Raw genomic sequence first — 25,210 nt, forward strand, 5'->3', positions numbered from 1 at the left:
ATTAATTAATTTAGAATTAATATTGAGGATTTACAAGATTTTAATTGGTTTAAAATCTGCTTAAATTCAAAACAAGACAATTCATTTGAACTAGTATGACAATCGGTATGACAATTGATAGTCATACCGAAAGTCATGCCAATACATTTAATTGTCTTATTAGAATTTCTGTTTAGATTAAAATCTGTTATTAATTCAGCAAGACAATTTATTTGAACTAATATGACAATCGGTATGACAATCAATAGTCATACCGAAAGTCTTGCTAGTTCATTTTGATTGTCTTGCTAGTTGTAAATATTGTCATACCGAAAGTCTTGCTGGCCAAAGAGATTGTCATGCCAGTACATTTTTCAGTTCGGTGTTTGATAAAAGCAGCAGAAGACTTTTATTGATCAACACTTACAGAATCCAATCAAACAGAAAATAGAACACACAAGAGAAAAAGGAGCAGAAAACAAAAGCATAACATTTTATTTTTCATCTGCTTTTCTTCAAGATTAAATTTCTAGATTGTAAAGTTAAATCCAATCAACTAGAAATATTTATCTTGTTCTTGTGTATCAATCTAGCGGATTAAAATCCCTAGAACTTAATCTCAAATCGCATTTAGCATTTGATCTTTTAATTACAAAAATAGAAAAAGTTCATGTCGAATTTATTCTAAATTTGTAATAATTGATTTGAGATTAATCCCTTGTAACCGATACCGTAGTTGTAACACCTTTCAAGTTTAATAAAAGTTTTATTTAACTTGAATTTTGTTTCACAATTTTATTCCGCATTTTATTCGATTAAACGGTATTGTTTGCATTCAACCCCCCTTCTACAAACAAATTAGGTCCTAACAATTGGTATCAGAGCCTTCTGATTAACGTACAAATCTAGATCCTAGACTTTTGTGTTTCTTTCACTTCTTGAATTTTTTATTCACTCAAAAAATTCATAATGACTACACAAAAAGTTGGAACCGTTAAAATTCCACTTTTCGATAAAGAAAATTATGTTATGTGGAAGAAGAAGATGCTACTGTTTTTACAGGTTGCTAATCCCAAATATTTGCAAGTGTTGAAGAAGGGTCCAAAAATTCCTATGGTTATTGAACCAGAGATTATAGAAAATGATGTGGTGATCACCAAAGCGAGAACTTATGTGAAGGATCCTGAGGACTTCTCTCCTGCTGAAATAGAAGAAGCTTCCCTGGATGCTAGCCTTCAATTAATCTTAGTAGATTCCCTTAATCCCCTGATGAATAGACATGTGATGAATTGTAAAGATTCCAAACATATCTGGGAAACTATTGAGATTATTAATGAAGGCACAGAGGAAGTTAGGGAGAACAAACTAGAAATCCTAACCTCTGAGTATGAATACTTTAAATCCAATCCAGGGGAAGGAATCACTGAAGTGTTTGAGAGGTACAATGCATTGATCAACAACCTGAACATTAATGGTAAATACTATTCCATCAGGGAGGTCAACAAAAAGTTCCTTTTAACACTGCCAACTCATCTCGAACATAGAATCACTGCCATAAGAGAAGCAAGAGATCTGAGTGAGATTTCTTTGGAAAGGCTCTATGGTGTGTTAAAGACTTATGAGTTGGAGCAGATTCAGCAGAAGGAAGTTTACGGGAAAGGAAGAGTGGTCAGCACGTCTACTGCTCTAGTAGCTGATGAACAACAACAACAACCACAATATCAACAACAATCTAAATAGTCAGAAAGAATGGTACAGTCTTCCAAGGTTGAAGATAATGTGATAGTAGCAGAATTTGATTCTCCTACTACAAATCAATCAGGAGATGATTATTATTCCTTGGAAGAACTGGAGCAATTGGAGGATGAGTCAATGGCCCTGATTGTCAAGAGATTCTCAAATGTCAGATTCAAAAGGAATCCCAAGTTCAAGTACAAGTCCAACTACAACAGATTCCAGAAAGGTGGATCTTCATCCTCTAACACCAGCAGTGGTGGGTATAAAACAGGGATGGTTGATCGAAGCACCATTCGATGCTTCAACTGTAATGAGTTGGGACACTTTGCCACAGAATGCAGGAAGCCAAAACAAGCTAGGAAGAACTCTTACGATTCTAATCAGAAGAGTAAATCTGAAAGGGCTTACCTGGCAAAGGGAAGAAGCTGGGATGATACTGACAGTGAAGATGAAGAAGTTGGGAATCTTGCTCTCATGGCTAGTGATGCAAGCACCTCATCGTCAAGAAAAGAGGGCATTAAACAGGTACAACCGGTAGTGTGGATTCTTGACAGCGGATCGTCAAGACATATGACCGGAGATAGAGCCCTGCTATCAAATGTGGTTGAGAAAGCTGGCCCAGTGGTTACCTTTGGAGATAACAGCAAAGGTTTAACGGAGGGATATGGCTGTTTGCTAGCTGGAAATGTTATCATTGAAAATGTATATGTTGTGCAAGGACTTGAACACAATCTGCTTAGCATTAGTCAGTTCTGTGACAACGGCTACAATGTTTTATTCGACAAGCTGAAGTGTCAGATTCTGCACAAGAAAAGTGAAAAACCTTCCTTAATGGGAATCCGGAAAGGAAATCTGTTCGTAGCTGACATGAACTCTGGAAGCAATCTTGAAGTCAATTGTTTCTATGCAAAGGCATCGTCAGATGAGAGTTGGCTATGGCACAAGAGACTTTCTCATCTCAATTTCAAAACAATGAATTCTCTTGTCAAAAGAGAATTGGTAAGAGGTCTGCCTCAGCTGGAATTCTCTTCAGAAGGACTATGTGAGGCTTGCCAGAAAGGAAAGTCAAAGAAAGCAAGTCACAAAGGCACTGACACATCTTCCATAACTGGTGTTCTGCAATTATTGCACATGGATTTATTTGGTCCAGTTAATATCCTTTCAATGTCAAAGAAGTGTTACTGTCTTGTGATAGTTGATGACTATTCCAAGTATACGTGGGTTTTATTTCTTCACTCTAAGGATGAAACACCACAAGTTGTGATTGATCATATCAAGATGATTGAGTTAGATTCTAACGTCCCTGTTAGAGCAATAAGGTCAGATAATGGGACAAAATTCAAGAATGCACTTCTCAATGGATTTTGTACAGACAAAGGGATTACCAGACAATTTTCAGCTCCTAGAACCCCTCAGCAAAATGGAGTGGTAGAAAGGAAGAATCGTACATTGATTGAAGCTGCAAGAACGATGTTAAGTGAATCAGGTCTTCCAATGTACTTTTGGGCTGAAGCTGTCAATACTGCATGTTATACTCAGAATCGAACTCTAATCAACAAAGACTTCATGAAAACTCCTTATGAGATTTTGAATGAACAGAAACCTTCTATCAAATACTTTCATGTATTTGGTGCCAGATGCTTCGTGCTCAAGGATGGAGATGATCGTCGTGGTAAGTTCGAGGCAAAGACATATGAGGGTATTTTTGTTGGATATGGAAGAAGATCATATAGAGTGTATATCATTGATCAACATAAAGTAACTGAAAGTGTCAATGTTACATTTGATGACACTAAACTCCCTAGTATCCAAACTAAAGATCCTTCTGAGAAACTGAAGTTTGATGATACGTCAGATTCAGAATCAGAACATGGTCAAGAACCTGAGGTTGTTGCTGGTGAAGAACCTGTTAATCATGATGATACTCAAGGTAATAGTGATGGAAACTTTGGCAACAATGAAGATACCACTGCTGCTGACGGAGAATCTTCAAGTCAACATGGCAACAACTCAGGGGGAGATACTGAAGGATCATCTAGTAGGACACAACATCACAATGAATTTCAAGGCGAATCATCAAGATCAAATCTTCCAAGACAGACTGTCTGGAATAAAGCTCACCCTTTTGAGTTGATTATTGGTGATCCAGATGTTGGAGTCAGAACTAGACGTGCTACTCAAAATGAGTGTCTGTTCTCAGGATTTCTTTCTGAGATGGAACCTAAGAAGATTGAAGAAGCACTAACTGATCCAGATTGGGTGATTGCTATGCAAGATGAGCTCAATCAGTTTGAAAGTCAACACGTCTGGAAACTAGTACCTAGACCTACACACAAGAAAGCTGTTGGTACTAGGTGGGTATTCAGGAATAAACTAGATGAAGATGGTGTGGTTACGAGAAACAAGGCAAGACTGGTAGCAAAAGGGTATTCTCAAGCTGAAGGCATTGATTATGATGAAACCTATGCTCCAGTGGCTAGACTTGAGGCCATCAGGATATTTCTGGCATTCGCAGCATTCTCAAACTTTAAAGTTTATCAAATGGATGTCAAGAGCGCCTTTCTGAATGGAAAGCTGGATGAAGAGGTATATGTAGAGCAACCTCCTGGTTTTGAAGATCTAGATCATTTGGATTTTGTCTTCTTTCTTTTCAAGGCTATTTATGGGCTAAAACAGTCTCCAAGAAAATGGTATGACACACTCTCTGAATTTCTTATTGAAAATAGCTTTATTAGAGGTGTCATAGACAAAACTCTCTTTTCTAAAAAACATAAGAATGATACTATATTAGTCCAAGTCTATGTGGATGATATAATATTTGGGTCTACTAATGATAATCTCTGTAAGAGATTTGCTAAGTTAATGCACAGCAAGTTTGAAATGAGCATGATGGGAGAGCTAAAGTTCTTTCTTGGATTACAAGTAAATCAAAGGTTAGATGGAACATTTATTTGTCAATCCAAGTATCTCAAGGAACTCCTCAAAAAGTACAATCTAGAGGATTCTGCATCAGCAAGGACTCCATCAACTACAGCTGTCAAGCTTGGACCATGTGAAAACTCCATTAAGGTAGATGTCACAAGCTACAGAGGTATGATTGGCTCGTTACTCTATCTTACTGCAAGTAGACCAGATATTATGTATGTTACATGTTTATGTGCAAGGTTCCAAGCGGATCCTAGAGATATTCATCTCGTTGTTGTTAAATGAATCTTAAGATATCTTAAGGGAACACCAAATCTAGGTATTTGGTACCCTAAAGAATCTGGTTTTAACCTTGTCGGATATACAGATTCAGATTATGCAGGAAGTGTTGTTGATAGGAAAAGCACCTCAGGGAGTTGTCAATTCCTAGGTAGCAGACTAGTCTCATGGTACAGCAAGAAACAACAAACAGTTTCCAACTCAACGGCCGAGGCTGAATATATTGCTGCTAGAAGCTGCTGTGCTCAGATCTTATGGATTAGGAATCAACTACGAGACTATGGCTCTGTATTGAACAAAATTCCTATTTTATGTGACAATACAAGTGCAATAGCCATCACCAACAACCCTGTGCAGCACTCGAGGACAAAGCACATTGACATCAGGTATCATTTTATTAGAGAGCACGTCATGAATGGTACTGTTGAACTATTTTTTGTTCCAACAGAAGAACAAATAGCAGATATTTTCACTAAACCACTTGACGAATCCACATTTACCAGATTAGTTGGTAAATTGGGCATGTTGAATAGTTTTAGTGATTAATTTAGTTAATATCTGGGATCTGTTCTTGAATGAATTTACAAATGAATTTTTCATAAATGAAAAATTCATTTGCAAATTTATTTTATCATTTTATCATATTTCTTGCTTATTTCTATGTAATTTCTATTATCTTATCTTATTTATTTACTCAACTTGTTAATTTTAATGTCTCAGAATATTTTATTTTCTCTAAAAATATTTTTCTATGAATTTAATTTGTTAAAATTCAAAAGAAAACTATTTTTGGACTGAAAATATTGTTATCTCTGAAATATTTTAATTATTTTAATTCTGTAAATATTATAGGTCTGTATTTCAGTTTTACTATTTTGTAATATAATTTCAGTACATATATAGAAGTCTGTACATTTTGACTGTATTTCTACTGAAATGACAATCGGCAAGACAATTGAAATTGTCTTGCTGAAAGTCATTTCAGTATATATTTGTCATATTAGTGTTTTTCAGTATAGTTTATACTGGCAAGACAATCGGTATGACTATCAATTGTCTTGCCAGTTATAAACATTATATATATATATATATATTATTTTATTTTATACTGGCATGACAATCAGTATGACTATCAGATTGTCATACCAGTTATATATTATCACTTGTTTTATTCTTATTGTTTTCGGTTATTTTCTTTCTTTTGCCTGGTATGACAATCGGTATGACAATCGGTATGACAATCCCAGATTGTCATACCAGCTGTAATATAAAGGCGTGTGTTTGTTTTTTTAAAAAAACCATTTCAACAGTTCATTTCTTTTCATAAGTCGAACAGTTTTCTTCATTTTCTCTCTTCTCTCTCCTCGAACTAAAACAAACGAACTGCTTCTTTCCTTGCTCGAGTTTTTACTCAGCAAACTGAATCTTCACTCCTGTGATATATACTTACATATATATACATACAGGAGTGCTGTCAAAATTTTCAAAATCTTTTTTTTATCAGTTTGCCCCTTCAAATTCAATTTGTGTTTGTTGATTTTGAACATTTTTATTTTTATTTTAATTTCTGATTTGTGTCTTGTGGCTTGTTTAATCTGGGTTTGTGAGTTAAGGATTTTAACGAGATACATTCCTGTCTAAATTTTTCGATTATAATTAATTTAATTCGAATTATTGAATTAATTTAATTAATTCGAATTTTCTTAATATTATTCTTAAAATTCTGAAAGTGTGTGTCTTATTATTATTTTAAATGGCTCTCAATTTCCAAATTGTCGCGCATAATCAGGTTGGTTATTTTAATCCGGAAAAATGTGATGTTGAAAAATTTAAGCCTTAGATTAGATTTTTAAATGACCATTCGATTGTTAGCTCTGCTATAAAATCAAATGTGATTTTAAATGTCGATCTTCTTAGACTGATTTGCACAACATCTACTGTGGCCGGTGATTCAAAATCTTTTTCATTCACCGTGGCAAACACACAGTATGTAGTTGATGAATCAGTCATTAATCAGGCGTTAAATTTTCCATTGGACAATTTCTGTAATTTACCCTCTGAAAATGAAATCACAAACTTTTTCCATGCTATTCACTATCAGGGGGTGATCAATTTAACCAAACTTTCTAAATCCAATTTGGTGTCTGAATGGGATATTTTCTTCGATACACTTTCCAAAGTGTTTGCCAACTGCACAAAATCCAATTTTCATAACATCACTTCCACTCTGCAGTATATTGGTCTTGCGGTTGTTTTCAATCAAAGGATCAATTTTGGCAAACTACTTTTTCCCATTCTCTTGAGACGTCTAACTTCTGCTTTACGTGATCATTCTACAAATCGTAGGGTATCATGTTACTATGCTCGTTTTCTCATGCTTATAGCAGATCATCTTCTCACACCTGAACACAAAGCCCTTTTTGATAACTCTGCAGTAACCGAACCCCCTCCAGTTAGCAAAAAGATTTACACTCGCCAAGACACAACCTTCAAATTCATGCAAGTTCCAGTACTTGTATCTGCTTTCATGGCCACTTATATTCCTTTACCTATTTTCAATCTTCCCGGTCATGAACAGCAACCTCAACCTCCAGTGGTTCAAGCCACCCAGGCTCCTCCAACATCAGATGCTCTTCCATTACAGGTAGTAATTACTCACTCTCACTCCCTTCCTACTTCTGTTGAAAGACCCCCAATGGTTGATAGGGCTGACCATGAAGTTGTAGAACCACAGCTTCAATCCCAGGTCATAGAGCCAAACACAGAGTCACATTCTATCTCAACCTCTCCCCCACTTTCTAAGATGTTACCCAGAAGATTACTAGGAAGTAGTGCATTGTTAAATATGAGTGAACCCTCAGCTCTGCCTCCTCCTAAGAAAAGAAGAACATATACTGAGGCATCTGAAAGCCCATCCTTGTCCTCCCAACAGGACATGGACTTTGAAATGGCCAATGAACAGTTACTAGAGGCATTCTCTCAACATGATGCATCTATTGAAATTCGCCATAGGGCCATGGCATCTTGTACTGAGTCAAGCACAATTCCATTACTCACAATGGAACCATACACTTCCCCAGATCATACTCAGGACACAGAACGAGGAGTGCACGTAGAGTCGGTTACAGTGCCTGCCATAGTTACGGCAGAAGAGCAGTCACATGCTTCAGAGGGAAAATTTGACTCTCCGTCATCTTTAATAGAGTCATTTTCTCCCCTCCCAGATCCAACACCTCTGGCTCCCTTATGGGATTCTCCACTCGCAGATTTATCTGGAGAAAGTGGAGGGCAACTCACTCAATCTATCCCTGAAGAAATTCAGACATCTATTTCAAAAGATTTGATGGTATTGACTGAGGATCGGGACTCGCGAATTCCCATTGCACCACCACTGACCTCTCTTGAAGAGGCTAGGGTGATTTTAACTGCAGGTACAGAAGAACAGCAACAGGAAGACTCCTCACGAGCAATTATATTGAGAGAAACACAAGCACGTGAGGTGAGTGAACCAAACACGAGTGAAATTCAGGTGAGAGCACACACAGACACAGATACTCAAAACCTGTTAGCTCAAATTGCTGCTCTAAAAGAAGAACTTGCTAAAAGCCAAGCTGAAGCTCAAGCATTCAAAGCACAAGTGGTTGAACGGTCTTCTTCTTCCACCTCTGTCAACAATCAGTTGGCAATCATCAGGAATGACATCTCAGATCTCAAGACCACTGTAATTCCAAAGCTCAATTCCATTCAGGACACTCCAACTTTATCAGCTGATGACATATCCAACTTCTGCTCTCTACACACAAGAATGACTTCTCTTGAAGACCTCGTTGAGATGAATCATTCACTGGACTCCTCAAGATTTCTAAAGATAGAGACGGGCATGGAACATCTCAATGAAGGGATGAAGCACCTATATTTCATGATCAAGAATTCTCATTGCCCTAATGAAGAACAAAGAGCTTATTTTGAAGGACCGTCTGGTGGAGGATCAGGCTCTGGAGGTGATGGAGGTTCCAAAGGAAGGTCAGAAGAGGATCCCTCAACTAAGGGGGAGAAGAAAGGGAGTAGTGCCAAAGGGAAGGAAAAAGATACCTCTGCTGGAGACAAAGGAAAGGCTGATGATGTCTACTACAGTGGAGAACAGGATGACTTTGATATTTTTGACATTCCCACTGAACCAGTTCAGGAAGATAAAGATGGTTTATTTAAAGCTGAAGAGGAAAGTGATTTTGGAGAATGGGAAGAAGAAGCTCAAGTGGATCCTCTGTTTGAGAAAGAATTTCAGAAGGAGCAGTCAGAGATGAAAAGAAAAGAAGCTGAACTCAAGAAGGTCTCTCAGATCATTGACATGAGGAAAGACATTCAAAGAACAGAAACTCTTCAAAAGCAACGTCTTCATGACATTAAGGCTCAAGAAAGGAGAAGAGATGTCAGACTGAAGATTGGTGAAAAATGGGATGAAGCTAGGAGAGTACTTGATATGCCTCAGCTGAGCACTAACAATGATAGGCAGTTCCTACATCTTCTTGACAAGCTGGAAATCTCAAATCCTAACAATGACATGTACATGAATGCTATCAAGACTGAAGTCTCAAGGATCACAGCTGCTTTTGATAGATCCCTAAATGAGATGAGCATTTTTGTATATTGTCAGAGTGAAGGATCTTTCAAGGTGTCACTTCATCTGTTCGAGAATCGTTCTTTGTCAGAGAGTTGGGTTCTTCTCAACAAGGTAAAAAGAAGCTCAGAATTGAATGAAGTTCTTCGAGAAAGGCTTAAAGAGTTTGCCAGCAGGGCTAGTCCTCAAGTGATCAACAATCCTCATCAGGTGAGATTCTTTAAGTCTGATTGTCTTCAAATCTGTCAGCTAGATGTACAATCTCTTAAAGACTACTCAGCTAAGCATCTGGTCTGGATGGAACATCATTTAAGAACTGCTGGATATTCATCCATGTTGAAGACTCAAGCTGCTGATTTGATTCAAGCTTATTGTGAAAAGAATATTAAAAGGTACAATCAGATCAAGAATAAGCTGAAGTCAGTTGGAGTTCAACCAGTCAGACCAGCAAGCTTCACTTCAGAAAAGGATCGTGTCTTTGACAAGGAATTGCTTCAAGATTTAGAAGAAGGTGAAGTCAGAAGAGAAGACAACTGAAGTCAATTAGCTCAAAACTCAATGTAATATGATTAGAGCTTTATGAATCAAGATAGTCTAATGTAGTTATATGTTCAGGCTAGAGGAACATCTATCTTGTATTCACTTGTAAATTTCATTTGGAATCTGGAAAATGTTAAATATAATCCAGAACTTTTCTGCTATTTACTTTGCATTACTGTTTATATCTTTTTCTTATTTGTTAGTTGAGTTATCCTCTAGGTTTTTGTTGTTATTGTCTAACAAGCAAATAGGGGGAGATTGAAAGGCATATGTCATAGCCTATTCGTTTATTCGAGGATTTAACTCAACTCAAATAAGAATGTAATAAGTAAATAGTGGATCTATCATCAGAGAGATCTCACAAAGTAACATCTGTCAAAGGATAAAGAAACATTGTTCATCTGCAGACTTGAAGATTCACTGGAAGAATTTCAAGAATTTGATCATGCCTCAGTGATATAAATCAAGATCGTGGATTTAATCAAGTGACAGAGATCTCGTCAGGGTATCATTTATTACAAGGATTTAATCAGAGTATCAAATTCAAGACATGAAGAAACGTCACGGAAGTTAGTCACTCATGAACCAGACAGTACATCGAGTGTCAGCATTGAAGTGGCGGAATTGATTCATAAGTCTCAGTGATTTTCAGAAGATTGTCAGAAGAATGGATGCTGCTCAGGGTTAGTATTAATTCTCTATTAATTAATTAAGTCATATAATTTAATTAAGAAAATAAATTATATCTGCAAAGATTAATTTATTGATTAATTGAATTAAATTGATTAATTAATTTAGAATTAATATTGAGGATTTACAAGATTTTAATTGGTTTAAAATCTGCTTAAATTCAAAACAAGACAATTCATTTGAACTAGTATGACAATCGGTATGACAATTGATAGTCATACCGAAAGTCATGCCAATACATTTAATTGTCTTATTAGAATTTCTGTTTAGATTAAAATCTATTATTAATTCAGCAAGACAATTTATTTGAACTAATATGACAATCGGTATGACAATCAATAGTCATACCGAAAGTCTTACTAGTTCATTTTGATTGTCTTGCTAGTTGTAAATATTATCATACCGAAAGTCTTGTTGGCCAAAGAGATTGTCATGCCAGTACATTTTTCAGTTCGGTGTTTGATAAAAGCAGCAGAAGACTTTTATTGATCAACACTTACAGAATCCAATCAAACAGAAAATAGAACACACAAGAGAAAAAGGAGCAGAAAACAAAAGCATAACATTTTATTTTTCATCTGCTTTTCTTCAAGATTAAATTTCTAGATTGTAAAGTTAAATCCAATCAACTAGAAATATTTATCTTGTTCTTGTGTATCAATCTAGCGGATTAAAATCCCTAGAACTTAATCTCAAATCGCATTTAGCATTTGATCTTTTAATTACAAAAATAGAAAAAGTTCATGTCGAATTTATTCTAGATTTGTAATAATTGATTTGAGATTAATCCCTTGTAACCGATACCGTAGTTGTAACACCTTTCAAGTTTAATAAAAGTTTTATTTAACTTGAATTTTGTTTCACAATTTTATTCCGCATTTTATTCGATTAAACGGTATTGTTTGCATCCAACCCCCCTTCTATAAACAAATTGGGACCTAACAACACTGCAAAGAGCCAAGCTGAAGATAAGATAAAATCTCTGGAAAAGTACATTAATCTGCTTGCCCAAAAAAAGGATGTCGAGATCAAATGCCTGGAGGAAGAGAAGACGCGTCTTGAGACGGAGAAAACTGTGTTGGAAGGTAATGTCTCCTCTATGGAGAAAATAATGGAGAGTGTTATCACACTAAATTCCACCATGCAGCTAGAGCTTGACACTCTAAATGATGACAAGCTGCATGGGTGGAAAGAGGAGAAAAAGATAGTCTATCAAAACGGCTTCGCAGCTGGGTTCGAAGAATGGTGCTCTAGGTTTATTGTCAATGACCCAGAGTATTCTTTTTCTAAGTTCGATGCAAACACCCAAATATGGGTAAATGACTTCAGAGTTAGGGCTGCAGATTCCATTAAGAGCAAAAGGATCTTTCTAGGCATGGAGGAAGAGGACGCGTCCCCGTTACCTTATCCCCTTAACGTTCATACTCCTCCAACTGACACCCAAGACAAGCCTCAAGACGCGCCCCCGGCTTAGGACGCGTCTTCATTTGATCTATGCAACTTTTATCAGGACTATCTTAAGGGTGCGGGCCCCTTCAAGCTCTACAACTTGTAATGACTATTTTTGAACTTGCTCGTTTTCATGATATTTCTCTTTAATTTGCCTCTGCATATCTTTTTCTTTATCAACTTTACTCTGTCACAAGTATGGGCGCGTCATGTACGGAGGACGCATCACCTTTTAAACATCGTTATTATTTCTACTATCGCATATTAAGCAGGTGTTATTAATGGGCGCGTCCTTTCTATTTGGACGCGTCTGGATAGAATTGTCGGGATAATGTATTTTTTTTTAAACGAGCATGATATCATGCTGCACTTGTGCATTCAGATAAGACACAGAGCGTGTGGGGCACGTCCTTAGTTAGGACGCATCTTCCCTTTTAATTATGTTTTGTCAAAATTAAAGAAACATAAAACTATCGGAGCATCAACCAAGATAACTTGGGCGCGTCCTTGGGAATAGTGTGCGTCTTAGTTCCATTTTCACTTGAGTTTTGTTGTCCCTTTTGACAGTCACTACTTCAATTAACATCTGTATAGAACTATCACTCAGGGCGCGCCCTATGGCTAGGACGCGTCATGCAACTAAGTAAATCAACAAATAAACAGCCCTTTGGAATTTTTTTTAATTTTTTTATTAATAATGCGCTCTGGTGTCAGAAGTGCACCAGTCCCACCGCTACTATGCTCTGTGGGGAGTTTATTCGAAAAAATGATCCTTCAACTAGTTCTAAGGTAAGTAGTACATGCACTACCCCCTAGGCTAGGAGGAATTTATTTAATACTAGTCTATAATCTGGGCTTAGCCCTATGTATATAATAAAAGAGGTATGTAAGGGGCCAAAGCAGCGCCTTACTGATAATACTTTCGGAGATGTTCCGCGTTCCACGCTCGCGGAACTAGCTTCCCTTCCATATCCTCAAGGTGATAAGTCTCTTTCCACAAAATTGCTTTTATCTTATATGGTCCTTCCCAATTAGCTCCAACACCATGCTGAGGATTCTTCGTGTTTGGCATCACCTTCCTGAGCACCAAATCCCCTATCTTTAGCAACTGCCCTTTTACCTTCTTGTTATAATACCTTGCGGCATGTTGCTGATATGTCGCAAGCCTCGGCTGAGAAATCTCCCTTGTTTCTTCCAAAAGATCCAAATGAAGCCTTTAATTAACCTCTGCATCCTCCTCCACGTATCGATCTCTGCGAAGCGACCCCGAACCAACTTTCACGGGGACCATAGCTTCGCAGCCGTAAGTCAACATAAATGGAGTTTCTCCTGTTGTAGATCGTGGAGTAGTGTTGTAGGACCACATCACATTTGGGAGTTCTTCAGGCCAATTCCCTTTACGCTCCTCCAGTTTGGTCTTAAGGGTGTGCTTTACTATTTTATTCACGGCCTCTGTCTGTCCATTACTTTGGGGATGATAGACCGCTGCAAACTCCTTCTTAATTTTCAGTTCCTCACACAATTGTCGCAATTCCTTGTTGTCGAACTGCTTCCCGTTGTCAGAGACAAGTTTGTAAGGAATACCAAACCTGCAAACAATGGAGTTGAAAATGAAATCTCTGATTTTCTTTGTCGTGATGGTTGCCAACGGCATAGCCTCTGCCCACTTAGTAAAGTAATCAACCGCGACCACCACATATTTGACATCCCTTTTAGCCTTGGGCAACTCCCCAATAAGATATATCCCCCACATGGCAAATGACCACGGGCTTATCATAGACGTCAAGAGCGTTGCTGACATAGTTCAGTAGTTCGCAAAACGCTGATAGCGATCACATGCCCTGACAAAATTTGCAGCATCCTCTTTTATTTTAGGCCAATAATATCCTTGGCGCAAAACTTTCATCGCCAACAAGCTACCCCCGAGTGATTGCCACAGATTCCTTCAAGCACTTCCCTTAAAATATAATTTCCTTCTTTTTCGTCAACACATCTAAGCAGCGGCTGATTGAAGCCTCTCTTGTACTGAACATTGTCATACACCACATACCTTGCAGCCTGATAGCGGAGTCGACGAGCTTTGAACTTATCTTCGGGGAGTGTTCCCTTATGAATGTAAGGTAGAATGGGCGTCATCCATGTTTCCTTGGGAACCTCATCCACTTGCATAACTTCTATCTTTGGGATACTAGGAATCTCTTGGATCTCAAGGGGTATGGATCCTAACAACACAGCCTCTTGTTGCGACCCCATTTTTGCTAGCGCATCCGCGTTACTGTTCTTCTCCCGCGGCACACATTCTAACCTAACTTCTTTGAACATTCCAATCAGGTGCAAGTATAATTCTGTTCGTGGGTCTCGCGCTTGAAATCCCCCGTTCACCTGATTCACCACCAGCTCTGAGTCACTCCTCACAATTAGGTTTCACACTCCCATTTCCAAAGCGATCTTTAGGCCATTAATCAACGCTTCATACTCCGCATCATTATTTGTTGCATAAAACTTGAAATGAATTGCGCTCATCAGATGATGGCCTTCTGGAGACACGAGTACTATACCCACACCTGCTCCTCCATTGTTAACTGCCCCATCCACATGCAAGATCCACCAGGGATGTGGAAATTCCTCTAAAGACTCCTCAACATGAGGTGGATGTAGCGTCACTAAAGCTTTGTCATCAACTTCAGAATCAAATTCGAACAAGAAATCAGCTAAGGCTTGCCCTTTAATCACTGTCCGGGGCACATATTCCAAATCAAACTGTCCCAACTCCACAGCCCACTTCAGCATTCTTCCCGATGACTCTGGTTTGTGAAGGACTTGCTGTACCGGGTATGCCGTACGGACTTCAATTCTATGAGCCTGGAAATATGGCCGTAATTTCCTTGATGCAAGGATCAGGGCATAAACCAGCTTTTCCATGCTTGTGTAGCGAGTTTCAGCATCGTGCAACCGCTTGCTCACGTAGTACACTGGTGACTGCTGCCCATCTTCCTCTCTTATTAGAACTGCGCTGATTGAATACTCAGACACTGCGAGGTACAGTACTAGAGATTCTCCATCTAACGGTTTTGACAGCATGAAAGGGTTTCCCAGTTGCTCCTTGATCTTTCTGAAAGCCTCTTCACATTCTGGTGTCCATACAAAGTCTTTCCCTGCCAACTTAATCACCTTGAAGAGTTCTTTGCATCTATCAGAAGATTTGGAAATAATTCGATTCAGCGTGGCGATCCTCCCAGTTAAACTTTGCACTTGTTTCATATTGGTGGGCGATTTCATATCTAACAGTGCCTTGATCTTTGTGGGGTTGGCCTCAATTCCCCTATGATTGACGATGAACCCGAGAAACTTGCCCGACTCCATGCCGAACACACACTTTTGTGGGTTTAACTTCATGCGAAACCTCCTTAGAATGTTAAACATTTCCATCAGGTGTTTGATATGATCATTCACCACCTTGGACTTTACCAGCATATCATCCACATATACCTCCATGGTTCTCCCAATTTGGTTCTTGAACATCATGTTTACCAACCGCTGGTAGGTTGTGCCAGCGTTAATCAAACCAAATTGCATTCCTATGTAACAGTATAACCCCCTGTCAGTGATAAAGTATGTATGCTCTTGATCAGGACCGTACATCGGAATTTGATTGTAACCAGAGTATGCATCCATAAAACGCAGCAGGGCATGCCCTCCTGTCGCGTCAACCAACTGATCAATTCATGGGAGCGGGAAGCTATCCTTTGGACAGGCCTTATTGAGATCTGTAAAATCCACACATGTCCTCCACTTCCCGTTCGGCTTTTTCAAAAGCACTTGATTTGCAAGCCATTCGGGGTAGAAGGATTCTTTGATTAGTCCCACCTCCAACAACCATTCTACTTCTTCTTTTAATGCTATCGCCCTTTCCCCGCTCACCGGGTGGCGTTTTTTGACGTATGCCCGTACAATTCGGGAAGATATTCAACCGGTGACATATTACTCCTGGGTCGATTCCCACCATGTCTGAATGACTCCATGCGAAGACATCAAGATTTGCAATTAAGAAGCGGGTAAGACTTTCTCTCATTTCATCACCTAGCTGGGATCCCACTTTCAAAACCTTGTTCGGGTCATCTTTGCCGACCGGAATAGATATTGTGTCTTCGGCCGGTCCCATCTTTTCGGTGGGCATAAGGATCCTGGGATCCAAATCGAAATCAAAGTCTCGGGGGTCCTCGACTTCATCTGAGGGCGCGTCCCCACGAGTGAGAACATCTACCTCAGGACAAGGCATGATGTTGTGCAACGCAGGTGTGGAGGGCGCGTCCTCATTTGGAAGAGCATCAACCTCAATTTCATTTTTACTTTTCAAGGGCGCGTCCTCTTTTTCAGGAGCATCCACCTTGAGATTATTTTCGAGACTTTGCAAAATCTCACTTCTTCCTTCCAATTTTTCCCCGTTAACCTCCTTCTGTATGATCTTCTCTGTATGGTTCACCACAACTTCTTCCACACTACGGATCCTTGAAACATTCCCCAACGTCAAAATAGTAGTCCCGGCGATATGGGTTTCCTCCTCCTCTGGGCCTTCCATGAAATAGTGGGCATGAACCTCTCCACTTGGTTTTGTATGAATGTCCTTCGTTCCCTAAAATGGAAGGCCCTTCCCCTCGTATCTTCCCCTGCGGAATTCCTTAACAGCCTTGTGATAGCAGTTGAGTGACTCGTATTGCGACCCTCTCAGACTGCCTACTCCGTTAGGTGTTGGGGACTTTATCATCAAGTGATGTATCGAGGTTATCACCCTGAACGCTCGTAACCAAGGTCTGTCGACCAACACGTTGTGCGCGGAATCCTGATCCAGCACTTTGAAATCTATCATTTGAGTGACCGACAAAGCTCCTTCCCCGAGTGTGACGGGAAGCCTAACCGAACCCATAACTCTCACTGCTTCTCCAGTAAAGCCATAGACGTGTGCATCTTCAAAATACATGTCGCTATCCGGGAAACCCAATTTTTTGTATGTGTTGTAATACAAGATGTTCGCAGAACTCCCGTTATCCAAGAAGACCCGATGCACGTTCATTGCCCCAATAAGCATAGTTATTACCAGTGCATCGTTATGGGGATGATGTACCCAGCTTGACTCTCTCTCCCTGAACATAATATCAGGTGACTCTCATTTGAATATTTTTGGAGGTCTATCTTCTAAACTATGAATGTTGGTGAGCGGCGGATGTCGTGCCTCTATCACCAATAAAAGGGTGTCCTCCAAAAATTACCCTGATAATGCCAACCCTCTGAAACTTAACTTTCGCTGCTTTTTTAACATCTTCCACCCGCAGGGGCTGTCTTTCATCCTTACCCTTGTCATCGCTTCCCCTGCGTCGTTTCACCTTGTCAATCCATTCTCCCAGGTACCCAGCCTTGATCAATTCCTCAATTTCATCTTTTAGGTGACGACACTCGTGGTGTCATGGCCGGTAGACGCATGGTAATTACAATACTTCTTCTTGTCTCTACTCTGCCATGAAGTTAGACGGTCTGGTTTCTTGAAGATTCCTCTATCCTTATTTACCTCGAAGATATGATCAATGGATGCTGCCAGTGGGGTATAATTATTGACCCTTCTCTCATAGTTCGATGGAGGGCTCCATTCTCTCCGCGTGTTCATGATGTTCACCCTATTAGGGCTTCTGGCATTCTGCCGGTAATCTAGACTCAAGGATCTATCTCTTCTCTTGGCTCGCCCCTTGGAGTTATGGGTGTTGTCATTTCTTTTTGTTTCTGTAAGCGACTGCTCAATCGCTTTGAATGATTCTGCCTGCGCAAGCACATCTGCTAACGACACGGGGTCCTTCCCTTGCAGGTGCTTCCAGAAATCTGTTCCCACACGCAGTCCAGCTATAAGAAGTATTTTCAGCATTTCATCAGTTCGCCCTTTACCAAAGTGAATTCTGCATTGAACCGTATGAGGTCAAACTTTCTCCTTCCTTCTGTTTCACATTAGCTAGTGTGGTAACTGGTGATGTGTACTTCACTGCAGCTTGAAATTGAGTCAAAAACAAAGTTTTCATATGTTCCCAGGATGTGATCACACCTGGACCAAGTTTCTGGTACCACTGCTGAGCGCCTTCTCTAAAAGTGGCCGCCAGGAGACGGCATCGAGCCAAATCAGGTACTTGATATACATCCATCTCAATATTAAAACGCCCCAGAAATTTCACAGGGTCAGAGTTCCCATGAAAACGCAAGTCATTGGTTGTGTTCCTGTATCCTGCAGGCAATTGCGCCTCCCTCACGACAGCAACAAAAGGAGAAGGAGCTTGCACAGACGCCGTTACTCTTCCTCCTTCAAGATGGTTGAGCAACCTCTTGAGATAGTTCACATTAAACGTCCCTACTCCAGGAATGGTTTGAATATTAGGCTGTTGGGGTTACTCCGCGACTTTTTATGGTTCCCCTTGATTACCCCCGGGTGTAGCGGTGGATCTCGCCGCCCCTCGCCCTGAGGCTGCGGCTGTGGTATGTTACCATCTTGATTTTGAACATTTTCCCGCACGCGAGGTTCCTCTTGACCGCGCCGCAGAATTTCATCATTATTTTGTACTCTTTCTTGAATTCACCTGTCGTTCTGGTCATGAGGACGTGCCCTGGACCCATCACCCGTAGCGTTGTAGGAAGCTACAGGAATAACGATGAGAGCTTCTTCAGTGGAGGGTGCGCCATCTCTCCTACCATTGTAGGGTGTTCTCCCATATTGGTATCCCATCCTTCCTCGTCCATTCCTCTAATATCCCGAGTAGTGATTCCTGGGCTTTCCTCGCGGAGGGGCACGCTCGTGCTCGCGGTGCCGCACCCTGTCATCCTTTTGAAATGTAGGGGGCACACGCGTTGTATCACGGGGCCTCACTTCTCCAGCATTTCCTTCCTTTTTCCATTCTACCAGCAGCATCCTCAAATCGTCATCTTCCAACCTATGCCAAGCCTTCTTTTCAAGGTTGAAAAATCTCTTCCTTCCTCATCTTGATTCTGAGTGTTCTCCGCACGACGACGCTCGTCCATCGTACGCCCAGACCTATGTGGGTGTGGCACCACCTGGTTACCAAGGTGAGGCCTTTTCCTACCATCAGTATCCTCATCGACAAGCTCCACAATAGGTTCTACATCATCAGAATATTCCAAGCAGCGCGGATTGATTCACGATTTTCTCCGCTGCCCTGGGTATCTCCTTCAACTACTGGTGCCTTCCCCACGGCGTGGTCGTGACGGGGAAAACGACGACCTCTCCTCGTTCTCCGACGCTCCACCGTATTCAGTCTTGAGTGAAAACTATTAAGAGTATCCCCCATGCGGTACAACTGCTCCAAGATATCAGCGTTGCTGATGAGAACCGGAGGTGTCCCCCCCACATCCGGAGCTCTCGGTGGATCTGCCATGTTTCTGAGAACGTAGGGTTTATGGTGAGTGTAGCCTCCCCCGCCTTCTCCTTCAGATTCGCTATCACTTCCATCATAAGAACTTCCATCACGATTGTAAGACATCTTTTCCTCCTAAGAGTATGATCTTAATTAGCACCCCTCCTTCTAGCGCCAATTAGTTGACGGAGGAATTTGATAACAACAAAGATTGAGGTTTCTCGCCGGAATTAAGATCTATGACGGTGGTTCTTCACCGGAAAATCAAGCGGTGTGTGGTGGTTTGTGGTTGTTTTAGGCTGAGATTGGTCAGAGTAAGTGGTAGCTCTCTTATCAGCTCTCAATTTCTTACCCTCTCAATGTGCCTACGTACCCTTTTTATAGGGATCAAGCCTGACGTAGTTCTTGTTGAACAAGAAATCTAACGGGCTTAGACTTCTTATTCCTAGGCCCGGTAGAAACCCATCCAAAGTCCGTCTTCCGCTAGCTTTAGGAATGTACAACTATGAGGCCCAACCGCGAAGGCCCAAGGCTCGTTCGTAATCGCAGGACTTCATGGATAGCGCATCCCCCTGCGCAAGGATAACACCCCGCTACAGCTATCTCCCTTGATTTACGGACGCAAGTATAGCCACGGTTCACCCCAAGTGTCGGACGCATCCCCGTCCCCCGAATGAGGATAACCCACCAGATAACAGGACAGGTGATCCCAAGCTCTTGGGTGCAAAGTGCATGATGACTCCAAAGTTCTCCAACGAGGACACCCGTTGAATACAAGAACAGAGTTCCCAAAGCACACACCAATGTTAACCCCGCATCCCCAACGAGGACACCCGTTGAATACATGAGGAGACCTTCAATCATCAGGCATACCCCTGGAGGCCTTCAAGCTTTTCACGGACATCCCCCTCCTTGACTGTCTCATGGAGGGAATTTTTCAAAGAGTACCTGCAACAAATACGTTAGTAAAAACAATCTTCATTGTTCCTCTCCATGCAAGCTTTGTCCTGAAGTGACCATTGAGAATACTTAGACCAAACCCATGACGCGTCCTAAGGCCCTGGGCGCATCCTCACTTTTATAAAACCTGTATTGTCTCCTCAGAAACCATCGCACAAAGCATTCCATTACTCAGGGCGCGCCCTAAGCAATACAGGCTTGTTTCCCAGCCTTAACTTGCCACAAGACTACATTTGCCAAGTCCCTTCACCATGGTTGACGCGTCCATATCTACTGGGCGCGTCCTTAGCTAGTAATGCATTCACATGCTTCACCATCACCTGTCCGTAAAACATCTTCTGATATGTAGACGCGTCCTCCTTGCCTGGACGCGCCCTTACCTTCCATAATGTAATACCGGTCTTGACTGTACTAAATCCGCATTTGACCCGAGTCACTCCAATGCTAAATTTTGGGTATAACACAGTTTAATACCTTTCAAGATAAAGCTCTGATGCATGGAATGAAATGTTAAGCTGGAACATAAGTAAGAAAAATGAAGGTGCTGGCTTAATATAAAAACATGGGCGATATAAGATTTATTTACAGATGGTTTGATAAAGGTTTTGCTATAATGGGAGGAAGGTGACAAGCTATTGGGCTCGGATAAAACTAAATGTTGGTGAATTTATCCTACATAGGTGAATAAAATGTAGGAAAACGAAAAATGATTGATGGACTTGTACATGTGGTCGAATGCATGTATCGTTAATTACACTTCTAAAGCCAACCAGTGATTGTTAGAGGTTAAAGTGTGATGGGATCGCCACATGAATGAATAAAAGAGGAATGAAAAGGTCCAAGATGGCGGTGCACTTACAAGCATAATATTGAAGTAAAGAAATAAGTGATATGGAAATGAGAAAATCAGAGAAAGGTTGCAGTGGCTTGACAAACAACATATTAAGAAAAAATCAGTCAAAGGAGTACAACCATATTTGAGGACACGCCCATATGTGGAATTGGCTCTAACAGTACTGATCTTGTCTGTTTAATACTGGAGGCATGTTAGTTAAGCTCACATCAAGGACAACTCGCAAGCAAATCAAAAAAAGGGGGCTGGTTTGGACATGCTAAGAGGAAAGTATAATTATACAAATATACAACATATATGCAAGCATGTGGTTTTAAGACGCGCCTTCAGATTGTAAAGTTCTGTCAAACTAAATTAATGTGAATATGATGATTTTCTACTGTGAGGGTGGACAAGTACATAGAAGCTAGATCCATATGGTATAAAAATGATATTACTTCACTTGGTGGTGCCTCACACCAAAAACAAAGGGCGCGCCTCAAATAAATTTTTGAAGCACGTCGCTATGGCTAAGACGTACAAGTGAAGGGAAGGACATCTGAAGAAAGAAGGCGCGTCCTTCTATATTAAAAAATAAATTGGTGCATGACTTTGTTTATTTGGATAGCATCTTAAAAATGCTTTGTTAGTGATGTCGCTAAAAAAAAGTGAGGGTTGAAGTAATATGGATGTGCCTTCAAATGTTATAAAAGCAAAGGGAACTTTACAGGAGGAGGTTGTCGTGTCAATCAAATTTCTCCTTTGTTATATCAAGTTAAGACCAATAAAGCAGCGAGACGTTAAAGAAAAATTCGTGAGACCTAAAAAGTAAGGAAACCACGTCGAAAAAAGTTGATGGTGTGATGAAAAAGAGTTAAAACATGTCATAAGATATATATACTCCAATAGAGCTTCCTACGTATAAAGAAAACGGGGTCGAGAGAGAAGATGAGACCATGATATATTAGAGAGCATGGGGTAATGTTTAAGTTCAAAATATAAATATATTATGTGAAGACACCGTCAATTTATATGATAAAAGTCAGAAAGGGCGCGCCAAAGTGAAAGAACGAATATAAGTTAATGGTTGTTGTGAGTCTATGATGAATAAAACTAGCAAGAAAAGAGCCAGAGTGAAAACAGAAAAAAAAAACTGTGCCGTCATAAGTTTGAAGAATTGGTGCTATATGAGATTGTACTGGTTGTGGTGTTCAACGGCATGAAAAATAAAAATTCGAAGAGGCAAGAAGGTATATTCGGGTTATGTAATTTTGCTGGAGGACAGTGTTAATGTTATCGAAGTGGTTACCAAAAGAAGTTTAATCGGAAAGGATTAATGGACATGCCAACATATTTCATCAGGGCACACATTCGGGGGTAGGGCAACTCTTATTAGTCATGCGGTGTTACATATTGCTACATGCGTAGGATATATGGATTTTCTTAAAAATCGGGGAGATGCCAAAGGTCAGGAAAACACCTAAATTTAGGAAAACACTCAATTTCAAGAAAATGTCTTTGAGAGTGAGACGCCCTTTATTAGATGCCACTTGGTGAGATTCCTCGTTAAGAGATTTTTCTACATGAGATAGTTTCTACATCCCCTGAAATTCATTGAAGATAAAAGCCTTCTAAAAATGTTGATCTTTGATTTGATTTTGTTACATGCAGATTCTGTAGAAGATCCTTGTCGAGGTAGATGCTCCTCTTACAGAGGACACGCCCTCCAAGGATGAAAATCTTGTCGAGGTAGATGCTCCTCTTGTAGAGGACGCGCCCTCTAAGGATGAAAATCTTGTCGAGGTAGAGGCTCCCCTTGTAGAGTACACGCCCTCTAAGGATGAATACCCTTGTCGAGGTAAGTCGCTCCTCTTACAGAGGACGCACTCTCCAAGGATGTTTTTTCGTGCCGAGGTAGGCGTGCCAGTTATAGATAGCGTGCCTCCCAGGATGATTCCCCTTGTGGAGGTAGATGCTTCTCTTACAGAGAACGCGCCCACCAAGGATAAATACCCTTGTCGAGGTAAATCGCTCCTCTTAAAAGCAGATGCGCCCTCCAAGTATAAATACCTCATCGAAGTAGATGATATTCTTATAGAAGATGCACACTCGGGGGGTAGGATGCCTGTGTTTGGTTACGTGGCATCACATAGTGCCACGAGTATAAGATAGATGGATTTTCCTCAAAATCAGGGAAATGACTAGATTCGAGGAAACTCTCAAAAATCCCTCCGAGAAGATGTCTCATTATGAGATGCCCTAACTGTGAGATGCTTATACATGAGATACCTCGCTGTGAGATTCCTATGTTTGAGATGCTTCTACGTAAAGTACCACTTTGATTAAATGAATACATATGGTCTAGGAGGTAGTGCATGTCCACCTCCCCTTAACTCATACCTCACTTGTTTTATCAAAATTTTATTATTTTCTAGAAAAGATCCTTGTCGAGGTAGATACTCCTTTTACAGAGGAGGCGCCCTCTAAGAATGAACACCTTATCAAGATAAATGATTCTCTTGCAGAGGAATCTCCCTCAAAAGGTGAAGACCTTATCGAGGTAGAGACAGCTCTTATAAACGAAACTCCCTCCCAGGATCAAGCCCTTGTTAAGGAATATGATCATCCTACAGAGGATAAACCTTCCAAGGATGCTACCTTTGTTGAGAAAGATTTCAAGAGTCATAGAGGAGAATGCGGGATGACGCACCCTCATGGTTAAGGATGACACAAATTTTTGCATGGGTCTAAAGATAATGAGGACATATACCTCCCACGGTCAACATATTAATCAGTTAAAATTCTTTGGTTGCGCCTTGAAAGCTAAACAGTATAGGCGCACCATATTAAGAGAACAATGCGTATAAATTTTTTCCAAGAAAGTTAAAAATTCCAATCCCATTTCCAATGACATATGGAATTTGGGGGGTAGTTGTTATAGCCAAAATTTGGTACAAAAGATATCCGGGTTAACATAATTCAATTTGGACGAATGCCAAGAAAATGAGTTTTCGTGGACAGCCAAGGGCGGATGGCCAAGGAAGGACGGACAAGGAAATGAGTTTCCGTGGCCGGGTTGGCACGAGCCAAAACCCTTGGACAGGTTGGCGCGAGATAAAACCCTTGGACATATTAGGGCAAGCCCTTACCTTTGGACAAGTTAGGGCGAGCCCTAAAGTTTAATTGATAGATTGCTTGGACAGATTCCTCGGACATGATTACTTTGACAGATTCATACATTGGCTTTCCTTGAACATAGTTAAGGCGAGCCCTAACCGTTGAATAAGATAGGACGCGCCCTCAGCATAGTGAGGAGGCGCGCCCAATTACTAAGGAAAGGGTAAGGAATTCCCGGATTGAATCCTTTCCTATGGTGAGCCTTAGGGCGCGCCCTGGATGAGTAGGAAAATCTTGGAAAGAGTTCAACATGATTACTTGGCCGGGTTCTTTGGAAGATTCAAGGAAGATGGAGATTATTATTACTAACCTATTTGGTGCAGGTACTCTATTGAAGAACTCCTTCCTGTAGCATATCTACAGGAAAGCCGGTGTCCGTGGTCAGAGACCTCTAAGTGTATGTCTGGACTGAAGGCCTCCTCCTGTAGTCAATGAGTGTCCTCATTGGGGATGTGAGGTGAAATCTGGTGTGTGCTTTGGGAGCTCTGTCTCTGTAGTCAACGGGTGTCCTCGTTGGGAGACTTCGGAGTATCCTGCACTTTGTACCCAAAAGCTTGGGATCACTTGTTCTGTAATCTGGTAGGGGCTCCTTATCGGGGGACAAGGATGCGTCCAACATTT

General features: G+C 40.6%; 1 protein-coding gene across 1 annotated transcript; it reads right to left on the reverse strand.

Annotated features, from left to right (window-relative positions):
- Positions 1–16,850: 16,850 nt before the first annotated feature.
- LOC141685183 (uncharacterized) lies at positions 16,851–17,303 on the reverse strand. Its single transcript, XM_074490300.1, has one exon. The coding sequence runs from the start codon at positions 17,301–17,303 to the stop codon at positions 16,851–16,853; it is 453 nt and encodes a 150-aa protein (XP_074346401.1).
- Between the last annotated feature and the right edge of the window lie 7,907 nt (positions 17,304–25,210).

This window comes from Apium graveolens, chromosome 9 (genome assembly GCF_009905375.1).
Source record: "Apium graveolens cultivar Ventura chromosome 9, ASM990537v1, whole genome shotgun sequence".
Classification (NCBI taxonomy): Eukaryota; Viridiplantae; Streptophyta; class Magnoliopsida; order Apiales; family Apiaceae; genus Apium; species Apium graveolens.

Coding starts and splice junctions, on each gene's coding strand:
- LOC141685183 (XM_074490300.1), bottom strand. CDS start 17,303: ATGCTTATTGGGGCAATGAACGTGCATCGGGTCTTCTTGGATAACGGG.